The following is a 17,459-nucleotide window of genomic DNA, read 5'->3' as shown; positions in this document are numbered from 1 at the left end:
CCCCAGAGTTGTTTTGGCTGAGGCGCCTGGGAAAGGAAGGTCCTGCCCCAAGGAGCTTACATCCAGTCATTCAACACAGGGAACCAACAGAGCGAAGGAGGCAAGTGGCAAGCATGGTGGTGGCCGAGGAGGAGCGACTGGGTTGGGAAGCTGCCTTCCCAGAATGCCACTTGCATGAAACTTTTCTGCAATTTGAGTTTCACTGACTTGATGAACAGAACGGTTTACGGAAATAATAATGTTTAAAACTAGAAAAGAAATCTTAAAGAGGGGTGGGAGTAGAAATTACAAAACAGCCTAATGAGGACTGAACATGCTCAGTGGCCACCTAGTGGTGCGTGTCAGGCTGGATGAGTGAATGGAGCATCCAGGAAGAGGTGGGGCTGGATGGGCAGAACCCTGAACAGGGGACACTCCGTGCTTCAGGTCTCGCTTGCCTATAATAATCTTGCTCTAGTCTTGGGAAGCCTAGAGGATCAAGTGTACCATCAAGCTTTTTTCCTTCATTTATTTCCTTGAAGCCCCAAGTAAGAAGTAGGCATTTTGCTTTTTGCTTGCAAACAAAAAATTCTTGCAAAACACATTTTTTCAAAATCTGCAGCTCTTCTTTCCTCCGTGAGCTCGTTGCGCACACGCGGATCAATATAGCCTTATGGTTCATTGTGAGACTGCACTCTTGCATAGTGCCACGTCGCTGCCCCACGCTGGGAATCAATACAGCTAGGCTCTGGTAATGATTTTGGCTGCTTTTCAGCCCTGAAGTCATGAATGGATTTTCCCATGCCTTGCATGAATTATGTAGCTATGTGCTCATGGCTACATTTGCATTTTTAAATATATTCTCTTGTGTAAACCCTGGAACCCATTTTTTTTTTTTTTAGGAAGCATGGTATGCAAATATTTTAAACAAGGAGAGCAAAACAAATACTTCCATTCCTAGATACAAGATTGGAGGAAATAAATAAATAAGCCTAACCAAACTGGCTCATTCAGTCTCTTGCTGAGCCCTGAGCAAATGGACTTTATGGCTGACAAGGATGGACAATATTCTAGGTGAGCATAAAATCACAGGTGGGAACAGCTGCTGGAATGCAGCAGGTGTGAGCTGAGCCATGAGTGCGCCTGGGCCAGGAAGGCAGCTTATCAATATTTAAATCGACTGGTTTGACTTGTACCCTGATCTTTCCATCAAGAAAAGCGGCATTAGAGATGGCTTACAATCATAGATGAAACTTGTTTAAAGTGATAATAAATCATGCCCTAAAGCACAATTAAAAATGCAACAGTAACAAAATAAGGACAGCATCCAACCCGACAGATTCACTGTCTTGCCAAAGGCATGCTTGAATAAAAAATTCATTGCCTGTTGGCAGAAGAAAATAAAAAAGTACTGAATCTAACCATTTTTGGCAAAGCCTTGGAGCAGCCACCGAGGAGGCCCTCTTTTGCATCATCACCAAACTTTTAAATTCACATTTGACCAAACCGGAAGGCTTTAGTGGGTTAGCACAAATCATCATCATCATCATCATCATCATCATCATCAGGAAAGTAATGTATCTCTGCAGCCGGTGACGGCCATTTTTGCCCCCCAGGATTCCCTAAAGGGAAGCATCGCTCTTGGCTTTGTGGAGTTTGCCATGTTATCAGGTAGCCGTAGCATCACCAAGTAGCCATGGGCATTCATGTGAAAAGGGTGAAGAATCTGGAGAATGTTGTTCAGTTCAGTGCTACCAGAGCAGAGGTGGGGATCTTGTGGTGGAATTCGCCTACAGTTTCGTCTTCCCTGGATATATTTTAATTTATCTAAAAGATCTATATTGTGCCCTTCAATAAAACTTCCACGGCAGGGTATAAGAAATAAGCTACTATGTGAATAAAACAATTCACACAACATGTTAAAAGAGAGAGTGTCCTAATGTTTTCTCTCTGTAATCTGTAAGAACTTTTCTTATTGGGTGCTTTTTAAAAAGAAAAGCATATTATTTTAAAGCCTAGAGGAATACAAATGTTTTTTCCTGGTGCCAAAATGAGTACATTTAGGGAATTCCTCAAATGGGTTGTGACTTTGCACATAGAAAGTGGTCCATCAGGGGAAAGGGGCTTTGCGTAGCTTTTCTGCTATGTGCTAGTTTGGTTTGTGTGCACAAACATGAGATCCCAGCTCCCCCATTCTGCAGCACTACAGTTCATGTTCTGACCCCCTGAATATGCTATTTGTGTAGACCTGGTCTGAGGAACACCCCTCATGTGATATTATTCCGGAGCTTTCCATGCTTGAAATTAACCTGGGAATGAAGTATCAGGTGTTCTTTTTCTATACTTCCAGGAGCAAAGTACACATCATGTAACAAGGCCCCAATAAGGTTGTGTGTGTGTGATTTAATCGAAAACCAGATTTGAAATGCTGCAGTTTTGAGTGCAGAAGTCCAGGCAGAGGGGTGCTTAATCTTTTCCCCATCAGCAGATTTCCTGACTCAAATTGCCCCCTCCCATCTATTTTCTCCTATGGAGCTCCAGATACATAAATATACCATTATATAAATATACCACTGTAAACCATGCCTTCCCCGCACACCCCAGCTCCACCACACTCATCCATGCAGCCTCCTAAAGACTCTTTTCCATTATATATATTTAAAAAATCAGGGGCAGAATGTCCCAGCACTGGGGCAAATGATGCATCTCTGCCACAGAAAGATGCATGGATGCAGGGACAGCTTGTGCTTCTCCCCACGGAGACGCGTGAACTCTCCTTTTGCACGTGACCCCCAGGAACATGAATAGGGCTGTGATTATCAGCACAGAAAGTACATCCAGAAGCAGTGTGACTGTTCGCAGGATGATTAATTCAGTCCAGTTATGCTTCTTTGGAAGGCAAACTGTGTGCCAGCTGCCAGTAAGACTCAAGTTAGCCTTGGCGGCCAGCCTGTTGAAACAGAATGCAGATGGCAAGTTGTTAAGCAGAAGGGGTCCCTGGCAAAACAGTAGCGATCATCGCTCTCCCGGAGCCTCTGCCATGACTTAGGGTGGCCTTCATCAACCCAGCACCCTCCAGAGGGGTGTTGGACTGCAACGCCATCATCCCCAGGCAAGGCTTCCTAAGTGTGGGTTACAGCTGTTGTTGTCCAACACACCTGGAAGGAACTGGCTTGAGGAGGGCTGTCTTAAGGCTTAAGTACAACATACTGAACCTGGAGCTCCTGGAGGTTTTTGGAAAGCAGCTCTGGCTCCACATCCTAATGCTTTAAGCATCTGTTTCATCCAAGACCTGAGGCACCCTGTCCCAAAACATGTTGCCAGGCTCCAGTGCCACACTCAGCTCCAAGCTTTCCGTGAGGAATACTTTTGTTTTAAAGCACCTGATGGGATGTTTCCTGCGTGTTCACCATCGCTCATTTTCAGGCTGCTCAGAATGACTTCATTGCAGCTGAGAAGAGTGAAAATTCGAACTACTCATGATGCTCAGATGCAGCCCCCGCCCCCCTCCTCCTGGCTGGGGAATAGGAAAATACCATGTCTCTGTGTTTTCCTTCCTACCAGTGAGAAAGCTTACCCTTGATTAAAATTGCTGGAGCTGCTTTGCATTAAGAAAAATTAATTCTTCAGGAGAATGACTCACAAATCTGAGTTTATTTGTATTTCAAGCCTCAATCTATGTAGGCATAATGCAGTTTATATCATTGCTGCCTGGTTTTCCATGCAAACAGAGTTGATTTATTGCATTTATGTGTTTGGAGAATTTTTACCCACCCTTATCAAAGGGCACGCAGGGTGGGTAACCAGGATGTTACATGATGAGCCCTGCCTTCAGGCGTACAATGCAAAAGACATGACAGGCAAGAAAAACAGGATGGGGAGGAAGGAGGAAAAGATCAAACCTGGGTACTGATTCTGAAAGTTACAGTTCCTATCATGACCAGCTGGGATGAAAACAGTTTAGGTTCCTGATGGAATTATTGCTGCTAGGTGATAACTGAGGGAGGTCAAAGGGCGAGTATTCATTTTTCAGCCTGTGAAACAGCTGCCACCAGGTGAACTTGAAGCGTGGCCAAAGGTTTACCAGAGCATCAGTGTATGACGCAGCTAAGACTCCACAGCATCTCTTCCCCGGCAAATCCCCATGTCACACAGTGGAAGCCCATGTTCTCTACCCACAATAATTGTATGGTGATGAACATTGGGATATATAAAGAATTCATTCGATATTGGTGTCAGGAACTGGACCATCAGCACCTCTAGGCCTCCATCATCTCAAGCAAACCAGGAGGGAAATGACATAGGGATGTTGGCACCATTGTTGATGTTCCTGATCCTGAAAAAGTCTCCCTCCTAGCCGGGAAATGCAAGGCAAGAGGCCTTGCAGCCAACCTGCTGGAAGGGTTGGAGGAAAAGATACCCTCATCACAGGAGTTAGGAATGAAGGAAGATGTTCCTTGGTCTTCCTTCTCCAAAGGCATCCAGAAACAGAATGCCCAGGAGAACAGACAAGGAGCTTCTGCTGAGGGGTGGTATAGAAATGAAATACATAATAAATAAATAACAAAAGGAGGCCTTCCTATCTCTACTTCCTCCTGTCTCTACACCTCCTAGGGAAAGACCACAATATCAGCCTTAGTTCATGGTCTGAGGAGTCCTGCTACCCTGGAACAACCTGGCATTGGACTCGGGCACAAGACAGGGTAAATATCCAGGCTCTCTGAAGCCATGGGGACTGACTCTTTGGCGTGCAAGGACTTGTAGCAGACGTTGGCCCTATTTGATAAGGCAATGGAAGCAAAGAAGTAAGTGAGTCATAATCAGAGTGGTGAGGCCTAGGAGAAACAGGAATTGGCTCTACATGGAGGTTGAGACAGCTGGGCAGAAAGCCAAGAGTTACTGTACAAAGACAACTGGAATCCCCACCTGAAGGCTTTCCTGGGCTCACAAACACTCAGCAGATTCTGCCCACACTTTCAAATTGGTTGCTGAAACTAGGAGGGTTACCAACATGTGTCCTGCAAAACACACAGTGGGAATTTGGATTCTGGGCAGGATTCCAGCCGCTGGCATAATTCCTTTGGGCACTTAACTGGGAACAGCAGTATGGGGTTGACATATCACAATATAGTACTGAACCCCTGAATAAGATCATAGACTCATAGAATAGTTGGGACAGAAGGGGCCAAGAAGGCCACAGTTCTAATCACCTGCTGGTACAGGCCACCAGTTACGACATCCCAGTCAGATAAACGTCTAGCTTCTTCTTGAATGTCCCTAGTGTGGGAGAGCACATGATCTCTCTTGGCAACCGGTTCCATTGTTGTATTGCCGTGACAGTTAGGAAGTTCTTCCTTGCGTCTAGCCTGCACCTGGTGTACCGTAGTTTAAGTTTATTGTTCCGTGTCCTACACTCCGGACTGAGAGAGAGGAAGTCTTTTCCTCCTTCTTTGTGACAGCCTTTGAAGTATCTGTAGAATGCTAACATGTCACCTCATAATCTTCTTTTCTCAAGGCTGAACAGGCCCAATTCTTTCAGCCTCTCATCATAAGACTTATTTTTCAGGCCCTGTATATCATTGCTGCCCTCCTCTGAACCCTCTCCAGATCATCAGCATCTCTTTTAAACCAAAACCGAATGCTGTATTCCAGATGAGGTCTGACTAATGCAGAGTGGAGAGGAATGAGCACTTCTCTATTTCTGGAAGTGATAAATGCAAAAAAGCACTGAGCTTTATTTGTTTCATAAAATAACAGGTGCAACTTTCTTGACCTGCTACACCTGCCTGAATTCCCTCTTCCAGAAAAGTGTTAATGTCCAAACACCATGTCTTCTTTTGACTCTGACTACCTGAAATCATGAGTACGCCTTGAGCTGTTGCTAGAACTGAACACTACAATACAGAGCTGTCTGAACCAGCATGGCCAATGACTAGGGATGATGGGAGCTGTAGACTAGCAACATCTGGAGGACCACTGGATTCCCATCCGTCCCCTAAGTGATGACTGTGCTACCAGGCCTCCCTTCATTTCTTTGGACTGGAGAAGCACTATGTACCAGTGGTTTTCTAAACATGAAATGGTCTCCATGCTTCTTCCAGCTCACCAAGCGCAGGTGTGGCAGGAATCAGCAGCTGCCGCCAGGATCATTCCAGAGAGAGCCATGCATGGCTTGCTGAGTTTAGTCATGCACACCTCTGAGCTCTTTAGCGACGGGGTGAAAGGAGGAGCGGAACGCACAAAGGGGGTGTTTTGAGTCATCTGCTTTGTTTGTAACGTCCCTACTGAACATCAAAAGAAATAAGGTTTCCCTTTTGGGGCTCAGACACTTCACCCACTACTTCACCAGCTTCCCTTAAGCCATGACCCCATGATCCAACTGGCAGCCGGCATGGCTTCCCCATTTGCCCTTGGCTCAACCTCCAACCAACCCACTCCAAGTGCTCTCTCTTCTCTGTTACAACCTGGAAGGTTATTTTGCAGTTAGATATGGATGTGTTTGTGCTCTGTTGTATTTCGCTGGGAGCACTGCTCCCCCCATCTTTTTTTTAAGCAGGCAGGTAAAATGCTTCCGATGAACAAACTAAGTGCAGCAGGAAAACAGCGGCGATGTGCTTGCTCTGAATAGCAGAGCCACAGTGCTGGGGATTCGTCTACTGGGTCAATACTGGCTGTTTGGGGGCATCATAACATTCAGTGATACTATTGCTCTTGTCTGAGCAGGGAATTCTGCTTCTCTGCCATCATCAGTACCTGTGTGCTGATATTTTATTCCTGGTGATGTCCGGATTTTGTTATGCCCGTTCTTTCTGTGCTTTGCAGACTGTCAGGCATCTTTTATTCCATCATCTATTCACTAATGGAATCATTCTTTAAAGGGATGCATGAGAATTTCATTGCTGTTTGTATTTGTACAAACCCACCCCCAGCAGTAGAATACAATAAAGCAGGTCTGCAAGTGCGCAGCATCTACACAACTTAGAAAAAGCTGATCCACTGCAGAAGTATTGTGGATTTCTCTGACACATTTTTGTCTATAGAAAATAAATTTAATTTTCTCTCTGGCTCTCTCCTTTACAGGGACAGGGGTAGAACAGAACTGTTCAATTCTGACTTAGAACCCACCTACTGTGCTAGGGGAAGGGCTGCTTTGCAATGCCCAGTCTTCGGCCTGATCTGCAGAGCTGAGCTCTCAACCAAGATCCCATTTGCCTTGTCAGCAGGCTGAGCCCTTAGAAGCAGCATTAACCCTTGGCAAGATATGGTTCCTCTTGTTATTCCACAGCACTTGTGAATCTACAATCTGAAAATGTGGAAAAGTTATACAGTATACCCCCGTGAAATCGCGGTTCAGCATTTGTGGCCTCAGTCTTTCGCTGAATTCTCCATGTGGCAGCTTACTCGATTTCTGCGTGCGCCCACCCCTGCCCGTGCCCTGCGTGGGTGCCCACACCCTGGCCTGGCCCAGCACACGCCCCCCACCTGCACTGCCTTGGCGGCCCGCGCCCATTGCCGGCACCAAATTCACAGTTTTTCATAATTTGTGGGTGGTCTAGGAATGCGACCCCCGCAAATTTCGGGGGACTACTGTACAATGTATTTGAGTGACGAGGCTAAAGCTGCAACAGATGTGAGAATCAGTCCCATTGAACATTTACTTCTGAGTAGATACACACCCGATTTCTCTGTAAAGATGAAGTCCTAAACAGACCTACTCAGATGGGTAGGGTAAAGTCTGTTTATACTTATTATTACAAGTATAATAATGAAGAGTTACGTTTCCCTGCTTCTCCTTAAGACAAGGAGTCCCCATCATGAATATCATTCAGCCTGTATGGGAGCCAAACAAATTGTAGAGCTTTCACAGGCAAGCCAAGGGCCAGTCCGAAGAACCATATGCCAGTTTGACACTCTGTGGCTCTCCATGATTCATTCCTAATGGATGTTGAACCTTACATAGCCCATATCTATCCAGCCCAAGTTGCAGCTTGGGCTATCCTTGCTTGACTGGTGAATTGCCGTCCACTTTGGAGGATAGTTGTTGACCCAGGAAGGAGTAACAATGTCAAGATTACACTGAGGCAAAGGTTCAGGCAAGATGACAAACCATGGTGGTGTTTTACCATTGTTGGTCTGTCATGTTGTTCAAACCCAGTTGTGACATTTGGGACTTGGGATCTAGTTACTTGAAGGACCACCTTTTCCTGTATATAACCACCTGCCCATTGAGATCTGGGCACGAGTCCTTCTGAAAGAGCCATCCCTAAAGGAAGTGAAAGGGGGGGGGCAAGTAGAAGGGCCTTCTCAGTGGCTGCCCCCCATCTTTGGAATTGGCTTTCTAGAGAGGTCTGCCAGGCACCATCCCTGCTTTCATTTCAATGTCAGGCGAAGACTATCCTTTTTTGTAGACATTCTGAAACCTGATTTTAAGAACTGGTTGTTTTAAGATTTTGTGCAGTACCAGCAGTTGTGAGAGTTTTTTTAAACTGTTATGTTTTGTCTTAAATTTTATTGTCGTTATATGCTGCTTAGACAGCCCTGTCTATAAATTTAAAAATGAATACGTAAAATAAGTTTGGTTTTTAGAAAACACAATATGAAACAACGATTTGTTCTATGGCTTCTCTGTACTGCCATGACTTGCCAAGTTGTCTGAATCCAGGATCAGCCTAGTATGTGACTACCACAGAGATCTATGGAAAGATGAGCAACTGTAGGTACCACTCCGGCCATCCAGCCTCTATGTGCAGACCAATCAGGAACGAGCAGGCAACACAGGCAGTGAATGATGCACCCTGGGGTTGGAATCTAGGCATGGTGGTTGATGGGATACATGCCGACAGCAGGAGGACTGAACTGGGAGAATGGAAGCCATGATAGCATCGATCATTGATCACCTGCTGGAAAGACCATGCTTTAAAAAGTGCAAACCATGGTGCCCAGGCAGAGTTACCTGCTGTGTTGTGTGAGTGCAGCCAGAACGTTGCCACGTGGAGTGCAGTATTGCTGTTTGAGATTACAGCCATTCTATGCTATTTTATCTCTCTCTCTCACACACACCATCAGAGGAGCCACTAGGGCAGGACCCCACAGGCCAGCCCCCCCCCCCCGCCCCCTCCGGCCACCCAGAGAGCAGCAGGTGCAGAAGCAAACGCAATTTGCTTTCTGTGCTCGTGATGCTTTAAGGGGGTTTAAAATGCAAAACTGGACATGCTCAGTGTGGGTGGGTGGGTGGGGGGTGTTAATCAGGGTTGACAAGTTTTGAGGTTGTCAGGATTGATCAGGAATGTAGATCAGGGATGTGCGAGGAATACATTTGGGGGTGGGAAGCCATCAGATTCCCTGGACTTGGAACTCCAGACTCCAGGCTGCTTTACAGTGGCCCAGAGTGCGAGCTCCTGGCAAGCAGATCCCGTGTGCGCAGGATGCCTGCAGGAGCTGAGCTCCATGTCTTGCCCAAGGAGCACCCCTCTCCCCGGGTGCCGCCAGCAGCAGCAGCAGCAGCAGCAAGCAGGGAAGCAGGCTGGTTGCCGGGAAGGGAGCCGGCGTGCCCACTCGCAGTGCGCCTTTTTCGCAGGCTGCAGGTGCTCCTGATGGAAGAGGTTGCCGGTTGCGCCACAAGCCCTTGGGGGCCTCCTCTGGGCTTGGCTCACTTTGCAGGACAGGGCTGAGGACAAGAGGAAGTCTGCAGTGGCTGGGACAAATTCCAAAAGGATCCATCCCATCCTTAATGCAGACACCATTTTAAAGCAGGGAATTGTGCCTGAAAGGTTGGGAAATGAATATAACTTGCAAGCTTCATAACCAAAACATGGCACACAGCCATCTGACAGGGACCCGTAAGACCTGTGCCTAACATTACCCAGCCGGCACACTGCCCATAGTGAGCCAGGATCCCACAGCCACCAAACCCTCCTAGTCCTCACAGGGCTGTTGTGGATAGGACTCTTGCTCGATAGGATTTCCCCCCTTAGGATTTGTTGCATTTCTATAAAGTGTGAAATCACCTAAATCTGCTGATGCAAACCTTTTTGGCAACATCAACAAGCGTACACGCAGCCCAAAGCTCAGAAACAGAAGGAAACTGCAGCTATCCCAGATTTGATCTGGATCTGCACTGTATGCATGCAATTATTATTTAATTTATACTCTGCCTTTCTGTCCAAGGTGATGCTTTATTAATCTGCATTTGTTATTGTTTCAGGACAAATGCTATACGAATGCCTCTAAGTAGCAAGAGCATGTCCTGCTTAGCTCCCTTCTTTCCTTCATGTGGGACTGTGCAAAGTTCAGACTGACAAAGCCTGCCTAATAAGGAGCATGTTGGGATTAAAACTAGAGCGGACGGGGTGGCAGATGTGGCAGGGACCGCAGAGGCGCAGATCATACAGCAGCCTTTACCCGAAAATGAAAGCATTAATTTCCCTGCCGGAGACCAAGGAGCATTAAGGGGCTTTCTGGCGGGAGAGCCGACGTGTAAAGCTAGTGGGGAAATGCTGGCAAGGCAGTCTGGAATTAGGGGCTTGTGCTATTTAGGTTGATCCGGCCCCCTTGTCTCCACCTTTGGGATTCCTGTGCTGAATAATAAGGCAACTCTGTTTTTAATATGGAACTGTAGCATTCATTCAAAATGCATCTCCAGACACTTAGAGAGCTAATAGGGTTGGCAGAATCATCAATAATGCAAGGAAAAAGGCAAGGAAATGGATGAAACATATCCACAAGGAATGCGCTAGTTGATATTACCATATATCGGGCCACCCAGGAATGGGCAGGTAGATACAGTCCAGATGGCAGAAAACTCTCCCCCAAAGACAAGGAAGCAGAGGGATTTGTGGAAAGTAACTTAGCTGATTAGCTGACAAGAGCAAAATATAATGGCCAAACAATTAAGTTTCATCAGGGCCACATGAATTCATTCACTGTAGCACATACATGCAGAAAATAAACTCAATATCCTGAGAATCTTTTTAAAACAGAAGTTTCTAGGCCTCATGACGGCGCCACATATGTTTGATGGAATATCAGAAAAGGGGCAAGATTTTATTTTTTTTCGATTTATATCCTGCCTTTTTCCTACAAAGGGCTCAAGGCAGCTTACATCATCTCTTCTCCATCTTATCCCCACAACAACAACCCTGTGAGGTAGGTTGGGCTGAGAGTCTGTGACTGACCCAAAGCCACCCAGTTGGCTCCATGGCTGAGTGGGGACTAGAACCCAGATCGTCTGAGTCCCAGTCCCGTGCTCTTAACCACTACACCACACTGGCTCTCAGGGCTTGGGCTTCGGTGCCTGTAATACAAGGTTTTGAGGGTGTCCCAGTCTGGGGATTAGACAAGAATTATTGTCCATCCTCAAAAGGAACAGAGCAGGTGCAAACTCCAACCAGACACAACTAAATCCACTGCCACCTTGTGACCAAACTGCACAACAACACTCTCCCCATGGTGCCTCTCAGGGTGTCTTGCCATTTCCCAGGACCAGCAAACAGATGCCAATTTGCATAGAGTATGCAGGTCACAGAATCTCAGCCTGGTTTTTTTTTTTTTTTAACCTACTATCTTTGTTTGGGTTTTGGAAAATACAATTCTATTAAACAAATACGGTCCACTTGAGAATGATGTCAGAATGCAAAGATGCCTCAAATAGTCAACACGTTTTGCCTACCATGAGACTTAAGCTGGGTGCTCAGAAGTGCACATGCACAATCCTGGTTTACTGTTTTATGTGAAATCAGACCAAGGACCTAGAGACACCGTACAGTCCACCCATCCAGCTCCTCTGCAGTCAAGACAAATGCTTTCTCGAGTTGAAAAAGACTTATTTTCCAAGTTCATAAACCTTGCTTATGTTTTATGCTACTTTTAACTCTCTAAGTCCTTTTAAGTTTGTTTGAATATTTTTTGGTTTCGTTGCTTTGCTTGTCTGTTTATGATGTTTATAAGTTGGCCAATATGAAAAAGTTCTCTGTGTAGCTTACAATCAAAGATAAAAGGAACAGGTTCTAATTTAATTGCTTTGTTGTAATTTTTTGAAAATACATGCTTTGAAGCATGGGATACTTCAGACACCAGTTCAGACACCATTTATTCAAAGAAATGAATAAATAAGATCTTTTTCTGGAATTGGCCGAGAGACCTCAGGGTAGGGCTTTGGGTTAGAAGTCCAGGCCCCACTCAAATGATTGAAGAAGAGCGTTCCCAGATATAATCCCTCAGTTTTGTACTTCTTGATGCACTCAAGACCCCGGCACTATCAACAAAATCCTTGATCGAGCACCTCCAGTGACCTGACCGGACTGCTGGGCATCTGAGCTACTCTTGCCGCTTGCGCAAGGCATGCTCTGTGGCCCATGTGGCTGTGCTCTCCCCAGGTTTCTCTCTCTGAGCCACAGTTGGGTGGTGTTGAATAGGCTGACGCTATTATGCAAAGTAATTGGCATGGGTAGGAGAAAATAGCTAGAACCCGGAGCAGGAAAAATCCAGGCAAGCTACACAACTCTCCGGAAAAAGTTCTGGCACTTTGTTGCAACTGGCATCCTAGCAGAGGAAGGGGCGGGTGGAGAGCAAGGGTTTCATTGTGGAACTAAACTTGTTGCCAGGCTGATCCTTGGAATTTCTGCGGTAAGCATTATGAACTGGGCCAGCACATGCCCCGAGGGTCTTTCTTCATCCCAAGATCTGTAGCCTGCCTTCACACACTCAAGATTAAGGGCTTTTCTACGCGAGGCATTTATCATGCGTTCATGATTCTTTATGGTTGTTTAGGGGCTCTTTAGTTGACCTTATGATCCTCCAGTTTCACTTTGGTGTTTTCAGAGCACTTTCTCAGTCTTTTGTTTTTGTTTTTTTCATTTTGGGGAAATGAGCTGGTAAATTACAACTGGGAGAATAGACATATTTGTGCTATACCACTATGAGGGAGTTCCACCAAGGGACTATGTAGCAGAAAAGCAGGAAGGGAAGAGCTGATTATGCAGAGCTTGGATCTCAACACTGGAACAAAACCAAAGTAGATGAAGTGTCTAAGAGCATATCAAATGCCTCCTGTTGAAAAGCTTAAAGGGGCAGACGGCATCTTCCTTCCTTCCTTCCTTCCTTCATGGTGGGAGTGAAGGGAATAACTACCTAAATTCAAGCGCAGTCCCAACTTTATTTATTTATGTATTATACTTATACCCTGCCCTTTTTTCTTTCAAGGAACTTGCCTAGTATCTCTTTGGAGCCCCGACTAAGAATGGATTTTCTCCCCTTCTGCCCATTACAGCTAAGCCAGCAAGTTAAAGGCACTTCAATCCACTTATCACCTTCACCCTCTCCGTTCCTAGACAGCCTTCCTGTTCTGCATCCACCTCCTTTGCCCCACAGTCAGTGTTCATCCCCTACAATGTGGGAGGCAATTCAGCCATCGGGCGATGCACCTCTCTTGGTCCCTCCTTTCACTCACCCCCATCAGTTCCACTCCCTGGATATGTTTCCCTGCCTTTGACTTGGGGGTCTCTGAAGTTGCAGGTGAGGAAATTTCCCATCTCTCCACATTCTGCTGCAAAACCAGGACTGAAGCTTTTCATCCTCAAAAGGCCTGTTGGGTCAAGGCAAGTCCTTGTGTGGCCCATAAAAAGTGACAGCACCGTGATTAGAAACGACACAGTGAAAGACCAGTTCAGTAACCACAATGGGCAGACTGAAGGGCTTCCGCTTGCTCAGCCTTAGGGCCGGATAAGATTTGGGGGCCTGGCAGGTGACAGCAGAGTGATCAGGGAAAGTGTGTAAAAGACCAGCCCCAAAGACTGGGCCATTTTCAGCAGCACTTGGAGGGCTAACCTATGCCGTTCTCATTCTGTGGTGTCAGGCAGTAAGGGGCCATTTTCAGTTTCTCTCCAGAGAGGTTTCAGCTAACTGTAAAGTTCATTTTTATGCACAACCATAATAACTACAGTGCTGATTCTTTTCAACTGAGTAAATGTTGACAACACAATTCCCCATTCCTGCTCGATGACTCTCCAGCCACCAGTACCAGAACCTGATGCCAGCAGCATGACTTCCCCGCACATCCCCCATGGATGTGGGATCTCCTGAGTGAGAGATGGTGTCATGATTGTCCAGACACATGCATGGGCTCCTGCGTCCTAGCTCAGTTTTCCAGGTCCTCCATGGGTCAGAATCGGTTGTGATCCAGAAATGTATGAAAGTATTCAAAAAAGGCAGGGAACGGATCTTTCAGAGGTGTCTGAACACCTTCTAAGCATACAGGGGCTAAGATAAACCTGTTCCACAATAATTAAAATATACATATATTCCAGCTGTGTATGGTGCCATTATAGTCTTAATATTTTATAGGATATATTTTACAAGCTTGCTTTGGTCTTTTAAATGTTTTGCAATGGCAACCTAATCAGAATGTTGAGGAGAAGGTGAGATGCAAGAAGTACATAGACGTAAATATTTGACTGTTCGGACACTGTCTGTTCCATTAACGCTTCCAAATCTGTCTTTTCCCCTTTCTCCAGTATTGGATAAATGAATACACCTCCACCTTGGGTATTGGCGTCTTCCACTCTGGAATTGAGATCTATGGCAGAGGTATGGAGCTTTCTGTTAGTTATGCCTGAAACAAGTGGAACCTGCCACTGTGTTCTAGAAACAGGGTCAGTGCTGTTTCTCATGGGTCTGAAATGTGCCTTTTAAAGGAAGTGCTATCTGCATACCACAGTTGTCCATGTGCTTCCACCCCACTGCTGCTCAGCTTGCAATTGCTATTTTTATTTTTAAAAAGCAACCATCTTTTCTGTTCAAAAGATTCATAGAAGCCGGCGTTGGCTGCAGGAATTTGAGGGCCTTCCCTGGTGAAGCTGCTCCCTGGTCACTGTGACCAGCAGCTGCTCCTGCTCCTCATCCTCTTTCATGTCACTGCCACCCCTCACTTGCGCGACAGATGGAGAGCCAGGGAGCCTGCAGGCAGAGCAGCTCCTGCTCTTCCTCACCACCACCACCGTTACCTGGGCCAGGACAAGCAACAGGTGAACAAGGTGTTTGCAATGGTGAGAGGAGAAGTAAGTCCAAGGAGCCCTTGTCAGAGTCCAAGGTCTCTGTGGTTTCTGGGGTCTGGGCACTCCGCAGGTGCCCAGATCTGCCTACTCCTGATGCCAGACGACCAGGGCAGGATGTTAACACTGTTCAATTCCCTGCATCACTGCAGGTTTTTAAACAGGGACTGTTTGTGGATGTAGGTGCATGAATGTTGTACCTAGGGATGAGTGGCACAGAGAAATAATTCCATTTATGCTCTGTGGAGCTTTGACACACTTCCAGCCAGACAGCCCAAAGCAGATCGTGTCAGTAGAGAGGCTGTTTCAGCTTCCGTGAACAGTGCAAAGTATCTGTGCACCTTTGGAGCTGAGAACTGCACGTCTCTAGTGCAATTGCATGTATTTGCACAAACTGGATCTGACTTGTTCGATTCGTGTTGCTGTGACTTGTTCTAGAAGTAAGGAAGTGTCCTCCTCTCACTGCATGTGCACACACGACACTTTGGCCACCTTGCATTTTCTGACGGTTAATTATATATTTGTGCAAAATTCAGAGCTTTGTAGTTTGCACAAATGTATGCAAATTGTGGCATGGAGGCTCACATCTTGCACAATTTTTCCTTTCTTTTAGAAAACAAGCTCACAAAGTTAAAAACAGAAGTCTATATGTTAGCTCAGCTTGTGCCAGATCAAGACGGTGCCAGTGAGGGCTGACAGAAAAGGATTTATGGGGCTGATGGAGCAATCCATTGGATTTTTATCCATTTATTGGATTCCTCACAATTGTAATGCAATACTTTACAAGAGCAGAACCTGGAGAGGTTGTGCTTTGAAGGAGAAGCTTTCTAAGAACAACGTCTATGATGGGTTGCAATTATCATGAAATATAATTTCCTTTTTTTATTGGAGTACCTTTACTAGCTCATTCATCAAAGACAAAGAGTCTTGTAGGATTCTTCACTAGTGTTGAATTAATTAAACAAGGTAACTTGAATCATTGACCGTATTATGACCTCTGCAATGTTATAATGTCCAGTTTTGAGGACCACCAGCAGAGGTTGGTCCAGGGCACTGGTGGAAAGAGACAGCTCCCTGAGCTGTGTTAAGCTGCTCCTGGCAGTTCTCTAAACATGCATATGATCAAGCCCTCAAACTTGCATTGACATCTAGCTGAGGGCTGTACTCTGCTACCGATGATGCAAAGTACATTCACAACCCTTAATCTGGCATGGCCAATTTCAAGGGAACATTCCCCTTCAATATTTCCCACTGTCTTTCAGCCACAGTAAATTAGATTCCCATGCAAAGTGACACCCCCTCCCTGAAAAAAGATATACCAACCCCATGCAAGCTGAAGATTTTCCATAGTAACTCCTGTGCTCTAGACAGATTCTGGAGGAGTATTTGAACCCCTGGAAAATGTCTTGTTCCCCCTTCTCCCTTCAGGGTTCCATATTCACTTTCTGGGTTGTGCATATATGCAACTCTCATTTCCCAAATAAGATGATTTGTCAAAGAAAACCTTTTCTCCAAAGAACCTCTCCTGGCAAGGAATATGTTTTCTATTGGGGAAAAATGCATTCTCAATAAATTCTTGACTAACTTACTTAAATTTTCTCTGACAAATCCTTGAGGATGCTGAGAATGGCTGAGAGGTGTTGATTTTTGAGTTATTTGCTACTCTAAGGCTTTTATAAATTAAAATTTCAACAAAAGAAAAGGAAGGAAAAATGTGTGGCTGCATAGATTTGAATAGCATTTGAATCTACAGAGCATGCATATAAAGTGTGTGCTAGAGAGAGAAAGAGAGTGAGCGGGTGAGTGAGCGAGTGAGTGAATGAATGAAAAAGAAAGTACAGGTTCTAAGCTCCAGACCTCTCGTTTGTGGCCAGCCCCTTGAGACAGCCCCCGAGAGAGCAGGCTGGGGTGAGGAGCCGGTCGTGCCAGTTGGCTGGACAGGTGAGGAGCTGCCTAAGCAGGTGGCTGGTTGGCTCAGCTATGTGGGCAGGCTGGGGGGTGTGCAACGGCAGCGGCAATGCTGCCTTCCTTAGGCAGCAAACTCCATTAGCCTGGGCCTGATCCTGGACAGGTTCAGGATGCCCTGGCCATGCTGACCCAAGACATTTTGCTTCTTAAAAGGAGCCCGAATGCACCCTTTGCCCAAACACTTTTCAAAGCATCGTTGTACCATTCAGACACGCAGAAAAGGTGGGCCACCCCATCCTGCTCACTTAGCTTCCCCTCCCTGCTCAAGGGGTCAGCTGAGGCACAGGGCCTTGCCCTGCGGTGTGGAGGGGCCAGCCAGGGCCAGCCGTGGCCCGTGCAAATGGCACAGAATGCTTGAGAGCAGCGTTGGCAAATACGGTCCAAGCGCAGAGGGCCGGCTGAAATTCTCTTGACTGCATCAGACGCAGCAGTGTTGACCCCAAGACGCTGAGAGCCTTTGGGGAG

At 46.1% G+C, this 17,459-nt stretch overlaps 1 protein-coding gene across 1 annotated transcript in view; it reads left to right on the top strand.

Annotated features, from left to right (window-relative positions):
* LOC123026275 (deubiquitinase DESI2-like) overlaps positions 1 to 17,459 on the top strand; it is a 47,030-nt gene that overhangs the window by 15,270 nt on the left and 14,301 nt on the right. Inside the window, exon 2 of the mRNA XM_044435699.1 lies at positions 14,490 to 14,562. Coding sequence (XP_044291634.1) covers positions 14,490 to 14,562 — 73 coding nt within the window. The remainder of the gene's footprint in view (positions 1 to 14,489; positions 14,563 to 17,459) is intronic.

The sequence above is a fragment of the Varanus komodoensis genome, unplaced genomic scaffold (assembly GCF_004798865.1).
Source record: "Varanus komodoensis strain SLA01 unplaced genomic scaffold, ASM479886v1 scaffold3, whole genome shotgun sequence".
Lineage (NCBI taxonomy): Eukaryota > Metazoa > Chordata > Lepidosauria > Squamata > Varanidae > Varanus > Varanus komodoensis.
Note: the sequence above shows the minus strand (reverse complement) of the source record. Positions and strands in the feature narration are given on the sequence as shown.